Genomic DNA, 25,119 nt, shown 5'->3' on the forward strand with positions numbered 1-25,119 from the left:
AGCACAATTGTTTCATGCCGAGCATGTCCTTAACCTTTACAAGAAAGGTGATCAGTTAGCAATTATGTAGTATACTTTAGATGTTCCTTTTGTCATATTATTTTTAAAGAAAATTAGTAAATAAACACAAAACATGGCTGATAATTAATAAAATATGTGATTTTCGTGGTTTAAAAGGCAAACATATTTGATAATTAATAAGTGCAGTGCAAACTGTGCAATTGGCACGTTAAGCACTGATATGTATGTGTATTTATAGAAATTATTGCTTATTCAATCATACAAAAATAAAAGCAATGTTTGATTTGATAAATAGGAAGCATCAAGCTAAGGGTAAAATGCTTTGTTGTGCTATGCTATCTAACGAAAAAAAAAACAACAACAAATTGTATCTTAGTGCAAACAATACAGGCAAAATAGAAATAAACAATATTCTGTTTTCATTTGCTTGTTAAGGTAAGAAATATATACATAAGTGTTGATGTACCAAATATCATTGACCGGTCAATAAAATGTTATGTTTGGCTGATTTCCATTCGTCTTTCCAGCTAGCCAATTAATAAGTATGAAAGTACGGAACATCTTAGATACATGCTTATATATTTCTTTAAATAAGATTAACAGTAACGTTGTAAGCATGTTTAATTAAAGTAGTATAGGTAGTCTGGATGACAACTGTGTCCATTATGTCAGATTTTTACGGAATGCCGTTAGGGCCATCGCCTATGAATGTGTTGATCTAAAACGCGATAGTCGATAGTACGATGGTGAAAACACGAAATCACGAAACTACGATGGTGAAAACGCGATAGTGCGATGATGAAAACGCGATAGTACGATGATGAAATCACGACAGTACGATGGTGAAAACGCAATAGTACGATGATGAAAACACGACAGTACGATGATGAAAACGCGATAGTACGATGGTGAAAACGCGATAGTACGATGGTGAAAACGCGATAGTACGATGATGAAAACGCGATAGTACGATGATGAAAACGCGAAATCACGAAACTACGATGGTGAAAACGCGACAGTACGATGGTGAAAACACGATAGTTTATCGCGCTTTCATCATCGTAGTATCGTACTGTCGCGTTTTCATCATCGTGCTTTCGCGTTTTCATCATCGTGCTTTCGCATTTTCACCATCGTAGTTTCGTGATTTTGCGTTTTCACCATCGTACTATCGACTATCGCGTTTCAGTTCAACACATTCATAGGCAATGGCCCTAACGGCATTCCGTAGATTTTAGGTTATTCCTAAAAAATCTACTACGAAAATTGTTCTTAGAAACTTGTTCTGAGAACTTGTCTTTTCTGATTCTTAATTAATGGTCTAGCTTAAGTTTCTAATTTGGTTTAAACTACTTATTGCCTATTAAATACAGCAACTTCTCTTATTTGAAAGACGTAAAATAGGTTTTTTAATCTACAAATTTATTGTTTGAAATAATTAGTTCAAATGACAAGTGCACATATCGTCTTAATTGTGTAGGTACTTATAAAAAGCAATTGATTTAATATATGATTTATATCATTCCACCGACGAAAGCTGATGAAAAGCTGTGGCTATATTATGTTTACTATTGCAAGGAAAGTTTGTTCCTGAACTGAAAATATTTAAAGTTATATTCAGAACATTTGTGTCAATATTTTCCTAGCATTCAAAACTTACTGTAGTCAATAATCTGTGACAGTAAATATGTCAATTTTAAATTAGCAAAGTTCATGGATCAGTTTGTCTAGCTATTGTAAGTGATTTCATATTCTGGAAATATAGGATGGTAATTAACTTGCTTTGTCCTTGTGCCCTCCCCCGATTGTGGTTGGTTTCCTGCTGGGCACGTTCACATTGCCGGTGTTCTTGTGTTGGTTATGTTGGAGATGCGCTAGTTTAATGTCACCCTTCCTTGTTTATCTTTGTTTCCGTTTGTATTTTATTTGATGCTTCCATATAGTATATCGTGACTCACAGATACCTCGATTTGAAACTTCTTTTTGTACTTGGTGATATAATTTGTAATGAGCAGTTTAAAGGCAATTGGTCTATAATGGAAGGTCTGTAATTCAATGAACAATAACGTTGATAGTATATGAGACATAACAATAAACCACCAAATATTTATTCATGTAATTTATTTGCAAGTGTGAGATACTTATTCGTTATATATGATACAGTATTCTAAATCAAAATATTATAATTTATCAGATAAATGGTCTTCATTAACAATCTTTTTCAAGCAGCAAAAAAATACAAATAATACATTTCTATTGTTTTCATCAATATTTACAAAACAAATGGAAGATATGCGAGTTGTAGAGCTTTTCTCTTTAAAGCGTCCTTATATACAGCCCATAGTGTAGATGTACAAATCGACATTATTGTATGAATTCTATGTTCTGGTACATAATATAATTTCAATTTGTGATTAACACTTTTACATTACTTGACTTTTTGAAAGAAATAACTGTGCTGTTAAAAGCTTGTATGTATCGTTTTTTATCAACAATTATAGTACATTATTTTATTTATTAAAATCATTTGGATATTAAGTTTATTTCCATGATCTTTTTTAAAGCATTAAATGTAAGATGCCGATGTTAATCACATTCATTTAACATGGAGAAACAAACATATTAATTGTTGTGTTCCATCTTACTTCTTGCATAGATAAATTGAGGCACATTTACCATATTATTCAATGGTTGTCATTTAAGTAGTTAAAAAGAGTCTTAAAGACCCTTTTGTTTGTCTATTGTATTGCTTCCCCTTGTGGATGAGGGGGTGCCCTAATGGTTGAGGCTTTATAATTGCGGCCACCGTTCATCCCTGCGTGATAATAAAATGCGGCTGAAAAGGCGAGCGTAAAAACAAAGTTAACAAAACCAACAAACAAAACTCATTGTTCTTCAAAGAAAGATAAATAATTACAATGCACTATTTCATCTATTAATAAATAATAACAAAATTTGTAGCCAATTTCTTATGCTATTTTCAGAGTGATATTGCTACTCAGACATTCATGAATTATCCCGTTATCAATTTTGCAACAGGGCATAACGGATTCACTTTCATATTGTCTCGGAAATTCACAACGCAAGATAGACACAGCGAAATAGTATTCTTAGACTGGAAATATTTATTTACATTATGCATGAATCAGGCACAATTTGAATTGTGTCTTTTATACTTATACACTTATATGTGAAAGAAAACATCAACAACCCAAACAGAATTCTGAGCATTATATGTATCTGGTTCTATTTTGCACTTATACAATGTTATTTCTTTATCTTTTAAACATGGATCACTGCCATTTAATTGTTTCCTGATAGCTACTTTATCAATAGATTGATTACACTAATCGATGGTGAACACGTCATATATTGACACAAGCAGCTGCCACTTTACAGACATTCATTCTCCTTCATAAACTTTATCACTTATTTCAGTTACTTTATATATTGCTATGCACATGCATGTGACCAAAGATATCTTAAAATTATACGACAATTCACGAAGTGAATAGTTTCTTACCTTACTTTATCTTTGTGTAGGAATGTACACATCAAATTTGTCGGTTTTATCAACTAAACAATTACTGCATTGCACGTATTAAGTGATATTGTTTTTGTTGTTCTTATTTCATTTTTATTCAATTTTAAACGCTCAGAGGAAATACCATAAATATGATTGCTTCTTCAAATGTTCAACAATTTGCCATTGATTTTTAATCTGGATAACGTGGCGTTCTCTAAAATTTCTATATAAAAACAAACGCACATTGCGATTGACAAAATATTTTAATACTATTTCATTATTGATAGCATAAACAATTGATAATGTCACCGTAATGCAATTTGCCGTTATTTCGCGCACATTAATTTACGTTTCTTTTATGGTCATGCGAAGACTACGGAACATAAAAACATAATTATTACTCATGCTTATTGCAATAAAAATAATGAAATTATGTTACTTACATTGTATATGCCAAATATGAGATTGTTTAATACCATTACACAAATATTATTGTTGTCTACCGCATGTTTACACAGATTCATGAAAAACACCGATTCAAAAACATCTTCAAATTGGACGTGTTAGGCTTTCTTTACGGATTCATTTTTCTCTCTCTTTTATTGGAATGTCGACTTGATCACATACTCATCGCGAATTAATGAAATAATTCAGGAAGGTGTTTTTGCGATAAGATCACGCGAATATAAAGTGATTTACAGTAATTGAATACAATACCAGACTACATTCTTAGATAAAACTGATTATTTCGAATGTTGATTCAATAAAACGTTCACAAATAAATGTAAATTTCACTAGACTTGTGTAAAGAAAAAAGCTTACGAAAAGTTATTCGTTATAGGAATTCTGCAAATTAATTATCGATAAAACATTAGACGACCATTAAGCCAAAATAAATGCATTTTAATCAAAATTATTTCACATTCACCGTATTTACGTCAGGTGATACAAATGTAAGCATTATGTTCTAAATCGATTTATACAACATTATAAACATACAGGCGCACTTCCTATTGAAAGAAAAAAATTAATATCTTAGTCTTAATAGTCATTAAACACATTTAAAACCACACAATACTATTGAAAAAAAGTTGATGGGAATCCATATGTGCATAATGTTAATAAAAACCGAAATAATAACGTTTAGAATGTGCAAAAGTTTACAAAAATAGAAACACAGAGCTGAACCTCTGCGCCATTGATTGATCTTAAAGATTGACGTTATACCAGTTTATCTGAAATGTCAGATCATTTGAAATATTAATTGTAAAATTTCGTGTTCACTTAACTTCAGCAAAAACTTTATATTCACTTGGCAGGAAAGCTATCCAATCAATCTGTAGCAGATATGATAATCAATGATTCTATGTTTGAATTCATTTCCTGCCTTTGCTTGCAGAGAGGTTATCTTATGAATACCGGTTTGTTTGATGATTATTCAACTTGATTGATTCTGAGCATTACATCCATCAACGTCTTAAGCATGGTATGAATTACATGAGCTCTTCATAATGCAAATCAAAAAAGGTTTTGTTAATTGTTTTGTTGATTTTTATTAATAATGAATGCATGCACTCTGATAAATGTGACGTTGCTAACTAAAAAAATAATCGATCACCCCGCGTTTTCTTTTAGCAAAAGAAGCCCTGCTTACAGATATCTTCACATCAATTTGTGTTTTCTATGTTTTTATTAAGGAGATTCGAAACAGAAATGAGAGAGTTGAACAAAAAGAAACACCCCATTCACCGAAATATGTTTTATTATTATAGAATATAAATTACTGAATTGTTTTGTCAATATGTTTTGTGCAATATATCACATTTAATTGATTTTATTTTATCATAAACAAACCATGCTTATATGTGGCTTTGATATTTTACATTGATAAAAGATTTCCGTATGTCAACCAGTCTTCGTTCCATTAATGTATGACATTTGAATGTTACTGAATGATAGTATGTATCATATTTATACATAATTGTTTTTATTCAAATTGTCTTAGCATTTCTAAAACAACCATTAATGTCGATATAGACAGTTTAATGTTAATCGTATAAAGCATATCACCTAGTAACATGTCACCTCTTAACGTACAAACAAGGAGTTAATTTAGCATCCCTCATGCACAAACATGTTGTCATAGAAGATTACCAGATTTTTTATTTCACATCGCCAGAGGCAAGAATGCAATGTTATTATTTAAAAAAGCATTGTTTTAATCAGAAAAATACACAACAACTTTTAACTTATACGAGATATTGAATTAAGGTAGCTACCATCTTATTGTAATAAGCAGTCACTGTCCGGTCAATGAAATGTTATGTTTGGATGAATACATTCTTCTTCTAGCCAATTTATGTATTATGAATAAGGGAAATGTCAGTTGCATGCATATATATTCACTCATTGAAAAAGCTATGGAGTAATTAAACCTGATTAATTCGTATGGATTTGAAGTCGGCTATTGTCATTTGACATCTCTATATATAGCAAATATGATAAATCAATGAATTTATTTTGGACACATGATTTTATTGACTGTATTAGTCTATTTGTGCAAATAGAGAAAAAGAGATCATTCCAAAATTAATGCAATTTCTACGAACAAAATAATGGTTTCAATAATGTGCAAACACATTCATAACATGATATTTCTATTTGTTGTGAAATAAATGTTCACAATAAGTGTCTTTGTATCTTTGAATACTTTGCGGATACAAATCCCGCAAGGGACTTTGCATTCTGCATGAAAGGAAGCTAATGGCAGCATGGAGAGTGTTGGTGGTTCTTTAAATTATGGAAAATCACCAAAACAACACGCAAGCAATGGAATATGTATTTACATTGTTATCCATGTTTGAAAATCGCCAATGTACCCTCAAACCGAAAGAACAATTAATCCGATATGATAAAAGTTTGAGTAAAAAATTAAACCAAGAATGATTGCATAGCAGCATTATATTAGATTAATAATTTAAAAAAAATAGTTAAGTGACCCTCTCGTACGCAAGAAAACACATATTAAATCTAAAAAAAATTATTCACACAAAGCTATCTCTTTATATTTGCTGGGCGGAAAAGATATTTACTTTACAGTTTGGACAGAAATAATAATCGATACTTTTTTATTAGATTTCGCTTTCTGCCTTCGCCGACAGAGTAGCTGCCTAAGAAAAATAATATATAAGATATACATGTATTTGATTTTCTATCTGAATATTATTAGCTGCCACTATCTTAAACATTATTTAATAAAAAGCTAAAACGATACCCTTCCTTATGTTTTGTTAATAGTAATGACCATTTATTGTAAACCTTACCACACTGAAACAGACTAATAACACAACACAAATTAGAATATATATGTTTAAATGATATGGTAACGTGCATTGAAACTATTATCATCGATATTTTCTTACGTGAGGGTGACATATTAGGATATATCATACATTTAAATTTTGACATTTGATCGATAATTGCTGTTGCAAAATGTTCAGGAAATAATTGTTTAGTAACGGCAATGTAAAACTAGTATTTATCAGCCAAATATTTATATTATTAACAGGCATTTCTGTCTTTAATGAGATGACTAAATTGCGATTAGTAAGAAAGGAATTTAACATGTTTTACCTTATTTTCCTATCGTAACTACTGCGTCTGATCAGCCATATAAAACTTATTGCATTGCATAAGCGTCCATTCCTTGCTAAGGTTACATGTTTATTTCATAAAAATGCTTGCTTTATATGTCCAACGTTTTATTCAAATTAATGACAAATCTATCAAATATAAAGTTGATTTTAAGAAAACGTACGATTTTACTTTAGACGGAATTCATAGGTTGATACAACTAATAGAATTGTGCCGTTATCTGGACAATAATTTGTATCAATAATATGACACCAGACATCTAATTGTAAAGCATATTTGTATGAAATAGGTGAAACTAGTACAAGTACCTCGTTAAAGAAAGGTTATTTTACTGATTATGCTGAATTCATTTTTATTTCCAGAAAACTGTTCATAACAGCTGCTTACGATTTAATTAACGTACGTTCATACTGACAAATGATTGTAATGTTAATACTGATATAAATTAGTGCAGTGTTTAAATTAAATGGCTATTTGCATAGTCAATTATAGTTTCACCAGCTAACGATAGGCTAATTTTGTGTCTGAATTGATTGTTACTAAAACGACAAGAAGCAAAGGTTCTTGTTAATGTGATTAACTAATTAAATGAGCGTTTTTAACCTTCGGAAAATGTACGACTATTATCAGTTAGATAGATGGTGTATTATTTTCTATAATTGTCAGATTTATCATTGATCAATAAAACTGATGGTTTTGTGATTTGGGCCCGGGCGTTTTCTTTGAAGAACCCTTTAAAAAAGGTGCGAAACCCAAAGTTTTTAAATTTCCCCCTTTTCACAATTGTTTAAAAGAAAATCTTGGGAAAAATAGATGTCTTTTTCATTTTTAAAATCAATTTTTAAAATTTTATCCCTTTTTTTTCGTAATTAAATTTTAAGACTTGTTACAATTTTAAAAGGGAAAAACCAGCAAAGGGAAACAACGTGCACTGAAGGGGTCCCCCAAAAAAAAACATTGCCCAAAAACAGGACCCTGTGTATTTCCCAAATTGGCAGGGTAGGGGGAGTAATAGATCAGCTGGGTGTCTTTCTCGTATTACTTTAAGTTCATGTAGACGGTAGTCCATATTATCTAATCATTGTATGAAGTTCAAGGCAATCCAAATTAATGGTAAAAGAAAAATGTGTTTCTGTCTTCAAAGTAACGAGTTAATGTATTGACATTCTCAGTAGACATTAAGAAATGTTTGTGAACCCCTTATTCTTTAAGACAATATTATTCCCTGCGTCATTACTCTCACAAGTACGTTTTAGTTCTTTTGATCCACTTTCGTTCTAGTTTATTATCAGTTTAAGTGTTTCTTAAGTACACAGTAAAGTCATTTGAAATGCCATGAATGTGAAAATAGAAAGTCTAAGTAAATGTTTTGCTTTACTTCAACAATATTCTGTATTGATTGTACATAATATGTTATTGAACGTTAAACAGGAGTATTTTCTTCTCTCCCAGTGTTTTGTGTTGCTATTGATATTTTAAATGAAACGATAAATTTAATAATTCATTTTGAACCGTCCATATCTTTGATACCATAATTAAAATCTAACACTTTAAAATTAGAAAGGGACAAAAAACTATTATGTATGATAGCTTCTTAAGAAATATATCATAGTATTTGTTTTATAAACTAAACGTGCAGACATGGAAATATTTATTTATCTGAAATATGACGGATGAAGAGAATTTACGAATTTAAAGTACTTCAACTAAAAATATGTATATTTCATTTTGATACGACATTAATTGTGATGTAAAAGATATAACATACCACGATCATTGGATTGTTATAAAATATTTGGTTGAGAAAGCTTTTAAATATCAAACTTGAAATAAATAATATTCTCTCACAGCAGTGGCCCGTTTTGAATCAATAAATAATATTAATATGTTTCTTGTACTCAAACATTCAAATTTAACATCAAAGTATAGTTTTGTGATTTATTGGACTGTGTTAATTCAAATTTAGACAATAACATTTTTGAGAGTAATTGCCGTCTATACAGTGCCTGTTATATAATAACTTAAAGATAATTATAAGTAATTTAGATTTGTTCTGTTTATTGGCAATTATAAATAAATGCACCCGTTCCAATCTTTCCACGGTAATTTCTCTAGAAAAGGAGCCAAATCTAGATATTGATTTAATAATCAGAAAGGTTATACCAGTTCAATATATTGCTTCGTGCTTTATTGCAGTGATCGTGGAAGAAGAAATTTCGTATCTACCGTTACATTTTGTGTTTTGAACGTTAAATGCACAGGCAAATATATAACCAATATGATGCTAATATTCAAGAATATTTCTTTCTTCTTTTATGTTAGCATAATAATTTGTGTAAAAAATTAATAAAAAAAACAACTGTTACACTAGATTGTAGATGTAAATTTTTCCAGTACATTTTCTGGTATCGTGTAATTGTGTGACATGCCTCAAATTATTATGCGCCCGAACCACCTTGGCTCAAAGTACAGCATTTATAGCTCTTATACAAAATTCTTTATTTCATTAATCCAGAAATGCATTATTGACTTGATAGAATCATAAAAAACTATAAAAGTTTTCTTTTATGCCTATATTTTGCCAACACATTGATATCACCACTTGACCAGTTGATTATCACAAAATTGAAGTTAGATTTAGTTTAAAATTGATGGACTGTATAATGATAATAGATAATACCAAATCGTGGCTATGTCCCAAAAACTTGTTGAACTAAACATTTGTTGTTCAGCATTTATATGTACATGTATAATTAACATTACTCTTGAGTTGAGTGCTGACCCGTTAGTTTGTTACTGGTATTTATATTAATAAACATTAAGAGCGTAATATAATACTAAGTCTGAATAAAACTGTATTGTTAGAGATAAACTGCTTTGTTGCATTGTTAGTTTAGAATATTTAAAAACGACTTAGTTAAACATATTTTTCCAATTAAATATAAACAATTATCAAACCTATATATTTAAATAAAGGGTACATACTTTGATATTTCCAGGACCGGTTTTTAACCACAAAGAGAAAAGAAAAACAACAAAGTTGCAAAAAAAACGTTGATCTTTGTCCTTAATATTTACCGTTGGTTTGAAAACATAATTCATATTGGATTGTATCCGTTAATGATTGTCTTCTTGCTGCATGACATTGAATAGTGTGAAATATACTCCAAAACAATGAATAGGTAGATTTATATTACCGAATTTTCAGCAATGAAGATAAAGTAGAAATTATCGAGATTGCCTTTGCAAAGCAAGAAAGTTGTGGGGCAAAATGCTTTTGAAATATATTTGCACGATATTGATTATTGTTTGATAATTCAGTGTTAACTTATCCTGGTATTACGGATAACAGCATTACTAAAACATTGTATAACAACAACTTCCTTCTCACATGATTAAATTAAACAAACCCTTCATACTCTCCCGGCAGCAAATGTATGTACAACTACGTTTTGACAGAACTAGTAGTCAATTATTTTACAAGAGACTTTGCTTCCTGTTTACATTAACAAAGAACATATCCACATCATTCTAGGTTGTCAGTAATTTTAGCAGAATATTAATAGTTGCTGCTTCCATTGTCTTTAACATAATGGTAATAGCTAGAGTACATAATTATATTCATTATGTATTAATTCCCTTCTGCCCTCTCGTGTCCTGTCGGGCTCATTGCTTGTGATCATGGGTTGCTGGATTGTATTAAGGAATACGTTTATTGAGTGATTCTTGTTGATCTTTTTTCATATTTCGTACTGATGACTGCAATACAAAATAGAAAATTCAGAACTAAAATAGAAATGAATCTTATGTACAAACGAGGACAAAAAACGTGGTATGATGAAATGTAATTGATATCATTGCTTAGGCAATGACAAATTTTACATTCAAAAGCATACTACAATCATACCACAATCATCATGGAAGGAAATATTAAATGTAGTTTCATTCCTTGGAATAGACATCATAATAACGTTGACAATGTTGAAATAAAGTTGCGTTCCAAGCAGCACAATTATTTCATGTCGAGCATGTCCTTCACATTTACAAGACAGGTGATCAGTTAGCAATTATGTAGTATATTTAAGACGTTCATTTCGTCATATTATTTTTAAATAAAATTAGTAAATAAACACACAACATGGCTGTTAATCAATACAATATGTGATTTTCATGATTTGTAATAAGATTATACTCGTTTAAAAGGCAAACGTATTTGATAATAAATAAGTGCAGTGTAAACTGTGCAATTGACACGTAAAGCTCTAATATGTATGTGTATTTATAGGTATTTATAAATAGGAAGCATCAAGCTAAGGGGAAAAGGCTTTGATGTGCTATGCTATCTTACAAAGAAAACAAATATATCTTAGTGCAAACAATACAAGCAAAATAGACATAAAAGATATGTTGTTATTTGCTTGTTAATGTCAGAAATATATACGTAAGTGTTGATGTACTATATATCATTGACAGGTCAATGAAATGTTATGTTTGGCTGTTTTCCATTCGTCTTTCTAGCTAGCCAATTAATGTGTATGGATATAAGGAAAATCGTAGATACATGATTATATTTTTTAATATTTAATTAGATAAAAAATATGGTTAATTGGAGTAGTATGGGTAGTCTGGGAACTTATCTTATTCTTAATTTATTGTCTTAGTTCAAACTACGGTAAAGTTTCTCATTTAGGTTTAGTTACTTATTGTCCTTATAAAGTCACTGCTCTTTTTTTAAAAGACGTTAAATAGGATTTTAATCTACAAATTTATAGCTTGAAATGATGAATTCAAATGGCAAGTGCACATTTTCCTCTAAATTGTGAAGGCATTTATAAAGAACAATTTAATTTATTATATGATTTATATAATTCCACCGACGAAAGCTGATGGATAGCTGCGTCTATGTTATCTTTACTTTTGCAAGGAAAATTTGTTCCTCAACTGAAAATATTTAAAGCTATTGTAAGAACATTTGTGTCAATATTTTCCTAAATTTACTGTAGTCGATACTCTGTGGCAGTTATGTCAATTTAGCAAAGGTCATGGATCAGTCTGTCTAGCTATTGTAAGTGAATTTATATTCTGTAAATGTAGGATGGTAATTAACTTGCTTTGTCCTTGTGCCCTCCCCTGATTTTGTTTGGTGTCCTGCTGGGCACGTGTACCCTGCCGGTGTTCCTGTGCTTCTGGGTTATGTTGGAGATAATTTAATGTTACCTTTCCTTGTTTATCCTTGTTTCTGTTTTTCTTTTATTATGCTTTCATATAGTATATCGTGACTCACAGATACCCCGATTTACAACTTAAATTGGACGTGGTGATATAATTTGTAATGAGCAGTTTAATAGCAATTGGTTTATAATGGAAGGTCTGTAATTCAATAAATAATAACGTTTATAGTATATGAGACATAACAATAAACCACCACATATTTATTCATGGAAGTTATTTGCAAATGTGAGATACTAATTCGATATTATATATATATTAATATATAGAAGATAATAAAGTATTTGAAAACAAAATATTATAATTTATCAGATAAATGGTCTTCATAAACAATCTTTTTCAAGCAGCATTTAAAAAATCCAAATTATACATTTCTATTGTTTTTACCAATATCTGAAAAACAAATGAAACATGTGCGAATTGTAGTAGACCTATTCACTTTAAAGCGTCTTTGTAGATAGCCCATAGTGTAGATGTACAAATTGACATTATTGTATCAATGTATGAATATATATACTCTGGTATATTTCAAGCGGTGATTAACACTTTTATATTACTGGTTCTTGAACATGAACTTTTTGAAAGAAATAACTGTTCTGTTAATAACTTGTATTTTTCTGTTTTTTGTTTTTTTTAACAATTATAGAACATTGTTTTCTAATTAAAATTATTAAGATAATTATTAAGTTTATTTCCATAATAATCTTTTTTGTAAAGCATTAAATGAAAGATGACCATGTTAATCACATTCATTTAACATGGGGAAACAAACATAGTTGTGTTCCATCTTATTTGTTGAATCGATAAGGCACGTTTACCATATTATTCAATGGATGCCATTTAAGTAGTTAAAAAGAGTCTTCAAGACCATTTTGTTTGTTTCTTTCATTGCTTCCCCTTGTGGCCGAGGGGGTTGCCTTAATGACTGAGGCTTCAAAATTGCGGGCACCGTTCATCCCTGCGTGATCGAAAAGGCGAGCGTAAAAACAAAGTTAACAAAACAAACAAACAAAACTCATTGTTCTTTCAAAGATAGATAGATACTTTCAATGCACTTTTACATCTATTAATAAATAATACATTAATATTAAAAAAATGTGGCCATTTTCTTATACTATTTACATAGTGATATTGCTACTCAGACATTCATGAATTACCCCGTTATCAATTTTGCAACAGGGCGTAGCGGATTCACTTTCATATTGTCTCGGAAATTCACAACGCAAGATAGACACAGCGAAATAGTTTTGTTACATTATGCATGGATAAGATAAGGCCCAATTTGAATTGTGTCTTTTATACTTATACAATTTTATGTGAAAGAAAACATCAAGCGATATGTACACAGGTCATCACAGTGCATTTATAAAAGTTAAATTGAAATATCTCAGTTCTTTCCTTATTTGTGTATGATTGTTGATTTGTATCGCAATGTTCGAGAAATGAAAAGATAAAAAAAAAATCTTTAACTTGGGTTTTATGTTACAGCAAGACTGTAAACTCTTAAGGTAAAACTGAGAAATGACGTCTTTCTAGCTTTACTTGTCGATAAAGACCTCGGATGCCCCTCAACGCAATATTTCAATTGCGAACAAATAGAAAAACCGACGTTCCGTAAGTAAATTGGATAACTTCTTCATATGGCAGAATTCAAAGTCCCTGGCGGGACCGAAGCCCACAGCTGCCTGGGGCAGGTGGTTTGAAGTCAACGACCACCTTCACTCAACCACGGATCGCCAACAACAACACTAGGCAATGTCTTAAAACTCTGTGCCACAACTGCTTCTGATAACACGTTGATTTCAAGTACTTTTATTCATACCTAATGTTTCAGTAGCCAACAGTCAAGCAGTAAAACTTATCGGTGTTTTTTAATTACAGATTTATGATTGAATTGACTATCGACAACCAAACAGAAGTCTGGGTTCTTTCTTTTGCGCATGTATGATGTTATTTCCTTATCTTCTAAACATGGAAAAGTGCCATTTAATTATTTCCTTACAGCCACTTATCAATAGATTGATTAGATCAATCGATGGAAAGCACGTCGTATAATGACACAAGCAGACATTCATTCTCTTTACTTCATGAACTTTATCACTGCACTTATTTCAGTTATTTGATTTATTGCTATCCGCATCCATGTGACCAAAGACGTCAATTAAATTATACGGCATTTCACGCAATGAATAGTTTCTTTAAATTTAAATAGTTAAATTTATATGTTCATAGAAAACGACATCTAATTTTTGGTTTTATCAACTAAAAAAAGAACTACATTGTACATTTTATTTGATATGTTTGTTTTTTTGATTTGATTTGATTCATTTTTATACAGTTTTCAATGATAAGTGAAACTGCTTTAAAGATGCTTGCTTATTATTTTTTTTTAATAATTTGACATTGACCTTTTATCTGGATATCGTTGCGTTCTATAACATTTCTATAAGAAGACAAATGCACGTTGTTTCGATTGATACAATGTTTAATACATTGTAATAATTCATAATAGTTCATATGTTTAATAAGATATGTACTTAATATAAAAGCTTCCGTGACAACATAATTATACAAAACGGAATGCTATACAAGTAATCAGGCTGCACGGAAAGGAAAAACCCAACTCAGTTTCATTAATGTCTTAAATAGTTTGCTTAAGTAAAGCATACGTGTAGATTGTTACACTGAAAATGTATGTAAATGAGTTAAATTAGTTGAAATTAGTGTAGCAATAATGAAAGTCACGGTGTAATTTTAATATTTTAACATTTTTTTCTCCTCAGTGATTGGCTTTATCTGTTTCACTGACATTTTTTGACTATATTCATTGATATATATGGTATTTTGATAATCATTCAAAATTAATGAACTGTATATACTTTTAATACAAATATTTTAGGATTTTCATTACTATGAATTTATCAAAAAGTTATTCTATTAAAACATGCTCTATAATATTTACAAAGTAGTGTCAAAGACGTATTCTGCTACAAATAGTCAGGAAAACGTCCTGTCAAATTATGTAGACATGCCGGTTGTAACTTTACAAAGGGGCACAGGTACGATGTAAACCTACAAGTTCTGTGTAATAGTAAATGTATTGATTACCATTTGCGTCATTTCGTTTCTACGTCAATGTTCATATTTGAATTATGAGACAGGAAATGAAATATATTTTGGATCCCTACACGTCTATGATCTCAAAATATAGTAGTTTATTTTAATTGTCAGCGAAATTGTGATACATACTCAAGTCTTTTAAGACATATGTTTGATTTTGTATTCAAATAAAAGTTGTCACCAATTATATTGAAGTAGCACATATCGTTAATGCTTATAAAAGCTAAGATAGTAGAGAGAGGAAACCCTCAAGGTTGCTAAAAACCGCAATCAATTTCATGAAGGAGGCTAGACATATCAAAAAAATTTATATACTAAAACTGTATAAACTTATAAAAAATCACAAGTTCAATGTTTAAATGTTGTATTGGGTCGGTGCTACGGGGCATGTACGGTACTATACCACTACCGTCCATGAATAGACTCAACCAAACCGAGTTGCAACATCTTCAATTTTGACCTGTTTAGCTTTCTATAGGGATTCATTTTTTTTTCTATTTTACAGGAGTGTCGACTGATCACATTTAAATTGCGAATTAAAATTTCTTGACGTGTCGTCGCGACTTTATGAACCCGCGAAATAATTCAGGAAGGGTTTTTTCGCGATAAAATCACACGAATATGAAGTGATTTACAGTAATTGAATGCAATACCAGACTGCATTCTTAGATAAAACTGATTATTTCGAATGTTGATTCAATAAAACTTTCACAAATAAATGTAAATTTCACTAGACTAGTGTAAAGAAAAAATCTTACGAAAAGTTATTCGTTATAGGAATTCTGAAATAACATGTTACCAGAACAATGTAAATTTCATTAGGTGATATTTATCTAAGATTAATTCAATTTTCATACTTTAATTGCCTTGTCTGTTTTTAAGAAAAAAATTATAGTAGACACATTTTATGCCTGAGTCATAATAAAAGAAAACTTTGATGTAGCATACAATTTTTTCCGTTTCTTAAAAATGGAAAGGCATTTTAGTGTTCTTACAAAATGAGACATTTTTTTGCTAGTTGTTATAAAAATGGTGAGATTTAAATTTATATTTGAAAGATTTTATATTAATTTTTATTATCGTTTCTATTCCGTGTGAGTTTATGTCACATCAGCACTATAAAGTTCATATTGCAACTTTCCAGTTTTACTGGTAGAGGAACACCTCAAATGTCATTTTATACATTATTTCCGACACGGATGGGCATATAAGTAGAACCACGGTCTTTTGTCACGATAGCTTCAATGCAAAAAAAGAATATAAACTACGGCAAGTGATTACTCTAATAATGTATAGAATATAGCCAAATACAAATATTACATGTTGTATGGAATAAATTGTCTGATTTATTTTCCTGGAAACACATTTAAAAAGAAATATAATCAGTTAATTAACGATAAAACATTAGATGACCATAAAGCAAAACTAAATTTATTTTTTGTCAAAATTATTTCACATTCAGTGGTATTTTCGTCAGGTGATACAAATGTAAGCATCATGTTCTTAATCGATTTATACAACATTATAAACACATGTGTGCTCTTCATATAGAAAGAAAATAAAGAAGAAATTAATATGTTAGGCTTAATGGTCATTTAACAAAATAAAAACCACGCTATACTATTGATAAAAGTATGATGAGAATCAATATGTGTATAATGCTAATAAAAACCAAAAGAGTAACGTAATGAATGCGCAAATGATTACAAAAACAGAAACACAGAGCTGCATCTCAGCACCTTTGATTGATCTTAGAGATTGATGTTATAACAATTGAAATGTTAATTGTAAAATTTCGTGTTTACTTAATTTCAGCAAAAACTTTCATATTCACTTAGCGGAAAAGCTATCCAATCAATCTGTAGCAGATATGATAATCAATGATTCTATGTTTGAATTCATTTCCTGCTTTTGCTTGCAGAGAGGTTATCTTAGGAATACCGGTTTGTTTGATGATTTTTCAACTTGATCGATGCTGAGCATTTACATCCATCAGCGTCCTATGGTGTTCATTACATGATTTCTTCTTAATGCAAACCAACAAAGGTTTTGTTAATTGTTTTGTTGATTATTATTAATAATAAATGCATGTACTCTGATAAATGTGACGTTTTCTTTTAGCAAAAAAGCTCTGCTTAAAGATATCTTCAAATTAATTTCTGCTCTCTATGTTTTGATTAAGGAGTTTCGAAAAAGAAATGCTAGAGTTAAACAAAAAGAAACACCCCTTCCCGAAATATATTTTATAATTATAGACTAAAAAATATTGAATTGTTTTGTCAATGTATTTTGTGCAATATATCACATTTGTTTTTATTTTATCATAAACAAGCCGTACTTATATGTGACATTGATATTTTACATGGATAAAAAATTCCATATGACAACCAGTATTCCATTAATGGATACATTTGAATGTTACGGAATGATAGTACGTATCATAGACGATTTTCACCTCTTAACGTACAAACAACGAATTTATTTACCATTTCTCATGCAGACACGTTTTTATAGAAACTCACCATATATTTTATTTCATATTGCCAGATGAAAGAACACATGTAATTATTTTCAAAAAAGCAATTATTTCAAATCAGATAAAATACACATCATCTTAAAACTGATACGAATATATTAAATATTGTTTTCGGTACTTTCTAGTTTTTGCTGTGTGGTATTTAAAAGTATTTGGTATTGTCACAAAATCAATTATATTTTATCTTTTTTTAAATATAATCTCTTATAAACCTGTTTCTAGGAATAGACAGTTATAATACTGACCAGTGTAAATAGTTTTCTTCATACCTGAGTGAACACTTACCTGTATTAGTTAGCTGGCCATCTCTGACTTGTGACATTTGGTGTCAGAAGTGGGATAGGTAGTTCTCCATGAAAGTAACTATTAATAAAAAGAAAAATATTGTGTTTTATTTTAGAAATTATTCTTTTCAGGTTTTGTTTGTAATCTATGAACAAAGGAAGTGATTGAAGTTGTGTTGTTTTACAGTCGGACCCTGATGTCTAGAGTTCAGTCACTGTTCTGTGTGTAGTAAGTACAGGTACTAATAAAGGTAGGAGGTTAGAATTCTGCCAGGTTCATTTAGTTTTGAAAATTGGTTTTACACTTCACCTAGATTTAAATTGTATTGATAAGTGGTACAGGTATATACATGTTATAAATACTTGTGGTTTCTGTGTGGCTGTACAAATTTATGAAACGGTATTTTATGCTATATTTTCAATGAGCGAAACATTAGCAAAGAGATATCTTATTTCTTATTGACGATTAGTCAATGTATATATTGTATATATGTTATAGTGTTTTTATAATCATGGAATCTTTAAAAGCAATAACAGAATTAGGTCGACAGATGGGGTATGATGGGGAGGAGCTTAGAGCATTTGTGAAAGATCAAAAAGACAGGCAGCGAGAGGAAAGAAAAGAGAAACGTGACATCGTTCAAAGGGAACAACAGGTAGAGCGTGAAAGACAAGAGTATGAAGTGAAGATGGCTCAGATTAAATATGAGACTGATAAAGTATCTCAAGAGGTAGACATGAAGGTAAGAGATAACAATACATTAATTGAGCAAGAACAAATTAAAATGAAACTCCTACAAATGGAACATGAACAAAAACTAGAATTATTAGACAAACAACAGGAGGTAGGTGAGAGTATGCATCCTCCTTCTTTTGCTTCTAAATTCTGTCTGACTAAAGGATTGAAAATGCCACCTTTTGATGAAAATCATGATGAAATGGACTCGTATCTGAAACGATTTGAAAGGTATACAATAGCAGTAAATTGGGAAAAGGATATTTGGGCTACAAATTTAAGTGCATTATTAAAAGGTCGAGCTTTAGACGTATATGCCAGAATGCCTGCTGAGAATGCACTTGATTATGAAGAATTGAAAGCTACATTATTGAGAAGGTTTGAGCAAACAGAAGAGGGTTTTAAGAAAAGATTTCGTTCATGTAGGCCTGAAAAGGGTGAGACATATTCACAGTTTGTTGTAAGACTAGAAAGTTATATAAAACGTTGGATCGAAATGGCAGAAATAGAAAAGTCTTTCGATAGTCTTCTTGACTTAATGGTGAGAGATCAGTTTTTGCATATTTGTAATAAAGAACTGACCTTGTTTCTTTTAGAAAGAATACCAAATTCATCAACACAAATGGCAAAATTAGCTGATCAGTATTGTGAAGCACGTTCTTTGCCTGCTTCTTCATTCGTGTTTAGTCGTAATGAACATGTCAAATATACTAAACCAATTGAACGTGGTAGAAGTGTTGAACGTAAGCTAGATTCTCATGTAGCACAAGGTAAGGACAAAAATTTTCCTTCAAACATAAGACGATGTTATCGTTGTGGTAAGACGGGTCACATTGCCTCTGATTGCAGAGTTAATCTTTCCCATAGAAAACCAATTGCTTCACTTCAGGTATCAGACAGACACAAAAGCAGTGTACATTTCGATGATAAAGTCGAACAAAGTAAGTCAAGATCAAGATCACCTACACCAGATTTTAAGAATGTTAAGGTTTGTAATGCTTTTATGCCGTTTACTGATAGTGTTTCTTACACTTCACCAGGATCTAACACAACATTAAGTTCAGCTTGTGATGTATCAACATCGCTTATTTCAATGCCAACTTCACATGGAATCATAGGTTATGAAATTGTGACAGTTTTAAGAGATACTGGCTGTAGTGGTGTTGTCGTACGAAGGAGTTGCATCCAGAAAAACCAAATTACTGATAGAAAACAGGTTTGTGTTTTAGCTGATGGTACAAAGATAGAGGTGCCGATTGCATGTATATATATAGACACATCATATTTTTCAGGTGAAGTAGAAGCGTGGTGTATGGAAAATCCAATTTATGACTTGATAATTGGTAATATCTCAAGTGCTAGAAATCCTGAATCTCCAGACCCAAATTGGAAACTTCAAGTAAGTGCTGTTCAGACAAGAAAGCAATCACGTGAAAAGGGTAATGTTGAGTATCGTAAGATGTTAGTTCCTGATGTTGTAAAGGATAGTGTGAGTCCTGATGATATACAAAGAGAACAGCAAATTGATTCTTCTTTAGCTAAGATAAAGCGGCTGATTTCAGAAGGGAAACAAAATGGTAACACATACTTTTTCATGAAAGGGTCATTAATATTCAGAAAGTTTCAGTCACCAAGTGTGGAAAAGGGTAAGGTGTTTAATCAATTAGTTGTGCCTGAAAAGTTCCGTAATACAGTTATGAGGTTGGCGCATGAATCAGTATTGTCTGGCCATTTGGCGACAAGAAGAACTCTTGCAAAGGTTTTGTCTGAATTTTACTGGCCTGGAGTGTCATCTGATGTGAAACGGTTTTGTCAGTCATGCGATATCTGTCAGCGCACAGTATCAAAAGGTAAAGTTGTCAGAGCTCCTCTTGGACAAATGCCTTTAATAGATGTCCCATTTAAACGGGTGGCAATAGATTTGGTTGGACCTTTACAACCACGTTCAGATAAAGGTAACAGATATATTTTAACCTTGATTGACTACGCCACGAGATATGCAGAGGCTGCTGCATTGCCGTCAATTGAAACAGAGCGTGTTGCAGAAGCTTTGTTAGACATGTTTTGCAGAATAGGTGTACCAGAAGAGATTCTTTCTGACATGCGGACACAGTTTACATCGGACATGATGAAAGAAGTAAGTAGACTTTTATCTTTCAGGCAGTTGACAACAACACCATATCACCCAATCTGTAATGGATTGTGTGAGAAAATGAACGGGACAATCAAGATGATGTTGAGAAGATTATGTGCTGAACGTCCGAAGGACTGGGATAAGTACCTTAACCCCTTGTTGTTTGCATATCGGGATTCTCCTCAGGAGATTTTGGGTTTCACACCGTTTGAATTAATATACGGTAGATCAGTCCGTGGTCCTATGACTATTCTTAAAGAGTTATGGACAAAAGATATTCCTGATTCTGAGGTAAAGACTACATATCAGTACGTATTAGATCTTCAGCAAAGGTTAGAAGAAACATGTAAATTAGCACAGAAAAACTTGGCAGTTTCATCTCATAGGTACAGACAGATATATAACAAAAGGTCAAGGGTGAAAAATTTGAAGACTGGTGAAAAGGTATTGGTGTTGTTACCAACAGATAACAACAAATTATTGATGCAATGGAAAGGTCCGTATACTATTGTAGAGAAAGTAGGTACTTTAGATTATAAAGTGCAAGTTCATGATAAAGTAAACATCTTCCATGCAAATATGCTAAAGAAGTATTATGTTCGTTCTAGTGTCAGTGTTAAAGATGTCGCTACTGTAAATGTAGCAGTTGTAGATGAAAACTGTGACTCAGAAATCGATCCTGATGTAGATTGATATTTTGAAATAGATACTCCATCGTTGGTGCCTACTGAATCATTTAAAGATTGTAAAATATCTCATAACCTTAATCCTGAGCAGGTAAATGAGTTGAATGAAATTCTAAAAGAATATTCTGATGTTTTGTCTGACAAACCAGGTTTTACAAATCTAGCAAAGCATGACATCAAATTGACCACTGATGAACCAATAAGAGCCAAAGCATACCCAGTACCTTTTGCTACAAGGCAGACTGTCATTGAAGAGGTGAAACGAATGCTTCAGTTAGGAGTTATAGAACCATCTGAAAGTGAGTATTGTAGCAATGTTGTGATTGTTAAAAAACGTGATAACACAAATAGGTTTTGTATAGATTTTCGTCCTCTAAACCGTGTTACTGTATTTGATTGCGAGCCGATTCCGAACCCAGAAGAAATCTTTGTTAAACTGTCAAAATCTAAATACATTTCCAGACTTGACTTAACCAAAGGGTATTGGCAATTACCTCTCACAGATTCTGCCAAGGCTTGTACAGCTTTCCGTACTCCAATTGGATTGTTTCAGTTTAGAACTTTGCCGTTCGGATTAGTTTGTGCTAGTGCAAGTTTTAGTAGGTTAATGCGCAAACTTCTAGATGGAATATCAGAAGTAGAAAATTTCATTGATGACATTTTCCTGTACACTGAGACTTTTTCTCATCATTTACAAGTGTTGAAAGACTTGTTAGAGAGATTAAGACAAGCTAATTTGACGGTGAAACCAAGTAAGTGTTGTTTTGGTTATCAAAGTACAGAATGTCTTGGTCATATTATTGGGAAAGGTTGTTTGGAACCGTTACCTGATAAGCTTGAAGCTATACGAGATGCCAACATACCAACTACAAAGAAACAGGTTCGATCATTTTTGGGTTTAGTTGGTTTTTATATGAGATTTGTTCCTAACTTTGCTACAATTGCTTCTCCGCTTACAGATCTCACCAAAAAAGGGCAACCGAACAGAATCATATGGGGAGAGTCACAACAAAAGGCGTTTGAGTCTTTGAAAAGGGCTCTATGTTCATTTCCAATTTTAAAATTGCCTGATCTTGATGCTATGTTTATTTTGCAGACAGACAGTAGTGATATTGGTATAGGAGCAATTTTGTTACAGGAAGAAGATGGTATTAAGAAACCATTAGCCTATGCCAGTAGGAAGCTTAAGAAAGCAGAACTTAATTATGCAACAATTGAGAAAGAATGTTTGGCCCTTGTCTGGGGTGTTTTAAAGTTTCAAAGGTATCTCTATGGTAAAGAGTTTCTGCTCGAAACTGATCATCGTCCGTTAGTTTATTTGAGGAGTAGTAAAGTGACCAACACCAGATTAATGCGTTGGGCTTTACTGTTACAGCCATACAGATTCCGTATTGTAGCTATAAGGGGTAAAGATAATGTGGGTGCTGATTGTTTGTCACGTCTTTAGAATGTATATACGTATTGTGTTAAGTATTTTTGATTTTGTGTTTTGAACAGTGTGAACACTGCTTAACAAGGGGGATATGTCACAAAATCAATTATATTTTATCTATTTTTAAATATAATCTCTTATAAACCTGTTTCTAGGAATAGACAGTTATAATACTGACCAGTGTAAATAGTTTTCTTCATACCTGAGTGAACACTTACCTGTATTAGTTAGCTGGCCATCTCTGACTTGTGACAGGTATGAATAGTTCTCGTTTTTCTCGTGCGTATTTCGCGGCTAAATAGTCATTCGAGGTTTACTACTGTACAAGTTACATTACTTTTGTTCAGTTAATTTAAGGTCTAAACAAGTGAGATTGATGCTTTATGTTGTAACAAAATTGTCCAATTGGCTCAATTATCTGTATAATTATGTTGATTGAATATTTGTCTTTGGAGATATATATTGTCTTTATTACATGACAAAATACGTTATTATTCATGTATTGCTATGAGAAAATATTTGTCGACTTTAAGAAATAAAAAAGTAGCAAACCGCCTTCTAACTCGATGCTATCTTTGTTTTTCCTTATCAAGTATAGCAAATAATTGTTTTATTTTCGGACGAACGTAAGTGAGGGAGAAAATAATACAATTAATGTAGGTACAATCGTATTAAGCAGTTACTGTCCGGTCAATAAAATGTTATGCTTGGATGAATACATTGTTCTATTTCGCCAATTAATGTATATGTGATTATAAGGAAAATGTCAGTTGCATGCATATATGTTCACTCATTGAAAATGCTATGGAGTAATTAAACGTATGGATTTGACTTCGGCTCCTGAAATGTGACACCTCTATATATAGCAAATATAATAAATCAATGCATTTATTTTCTACAGATGATTTTATTCAGTATACAGCCTTTTTGTGCAAATAAAAAACAGAGATCAAACCAAAATTAATGCAATTTCTACGAACAAAATAATGTTTTGCGAAATGTATAAACACATTCATAACATGATATTTCTTTTTGCTGTGAAATAGATATTACACACTGAGTGTCTTTGTATCTTTTAATCAGCTGTGGATTCAAATCCCGCAAAAGGACTTCGAATCCTGCATGAGAAGAAGCTAGTGGCAGCATAAAGAGTGTTGGCAGTTCTTTAAATCATGGAGAAGCACCAAAACGAAACGAAAAAACACCATGCAAGCAATGGAATATGTACGTATTTACATTGTTATGCATGTTTGAATTTCGTCAATGTACCCTCAAACCGAAAGAATAATTAATCCCATATGTTAAAAATTTGAGTAAAAAAACAAACCAAGAATGATAACATAGAAGCATTATATAAGATAAGTTATTAAAAAAAGAGTTTAGTGACCCTTTCGTACGCAAGCAAACACATATTTACTTTACAGTTTTGACAGAAATGGTAATCGATACTTTTAATGATTTTACATGATGATGACAAATGATTTTAATGTTAATACTGATATAAATTAGTGCAGTGTTCAAATTAAATGGCTATTTGCATAGTCAATTATAATTTAACCAGCTTACGATAGGCTAATTTTGCGTCTGAATTGAGTGTTATTAAAACTTAAAACGACAAGAAGCAAAGGTTCTTGTTAATGTGATTAACTAATTAAATGAGCGTTTTTAACCTTCGGAAAATGTACGACTATTATCAGTTAGATAGATGGTGTATTATTTTCTATAATTTTCAGATTTATCATTGATCAATAAAACTGATGG

The 25,119-nt window shown here is 31.4% G+C and overlaps 1 protein-coding gene across 1 annotated transcript; it reads left to right on the forward strand.

Annotated features, from left to right (window-relative positions):
* Window positions 1-18,402: 18,402 nt before the first annotated feature.
* On the forward strand, window positions 18,403-23,590 carry LOC132725005 (uncharacterized). The gene has a single exon (XM_060709999.1). The coding sequence runs from the start codon at window positions 18,844-18,846 to the stop codon at window positions 21,931-21,933; it is 3,090 nt and encodes a 1,029-aa protein (XP_060565982.1). The 5' UTR covers window positions 18,403-18,843; the 3' UTR covers window positions 21,934-23,590.
* The last annotated feature ends 1,529 nt before the right edge of the window (window positions 23,591-25,119 follow it).

Source organism: Ruditapes philippinarum, unplaced genomic scaffold (assembly GCF_026571515.1).
Source record: "Ruditapes philippinarum isolate M1 unplaced genomic scaffold, ASM2657151v2 ctg5657_1_1_1_1, whole genome shotgun sequence".
NCBI lineage: Eukaryota > Metazoa > Mollusca > Bivalvia > Venerida > Veneridae > Ruditapes > Ruditapes philippinarum.

Coding starts and splice junctions, on each gene's coding strand:
- LOC132725005 (XM_060709999.1), top strand. CDS start 18,844: ATGTATATATTGTATATATGTTATAGTGTTTTTATAATCATGGAATCT.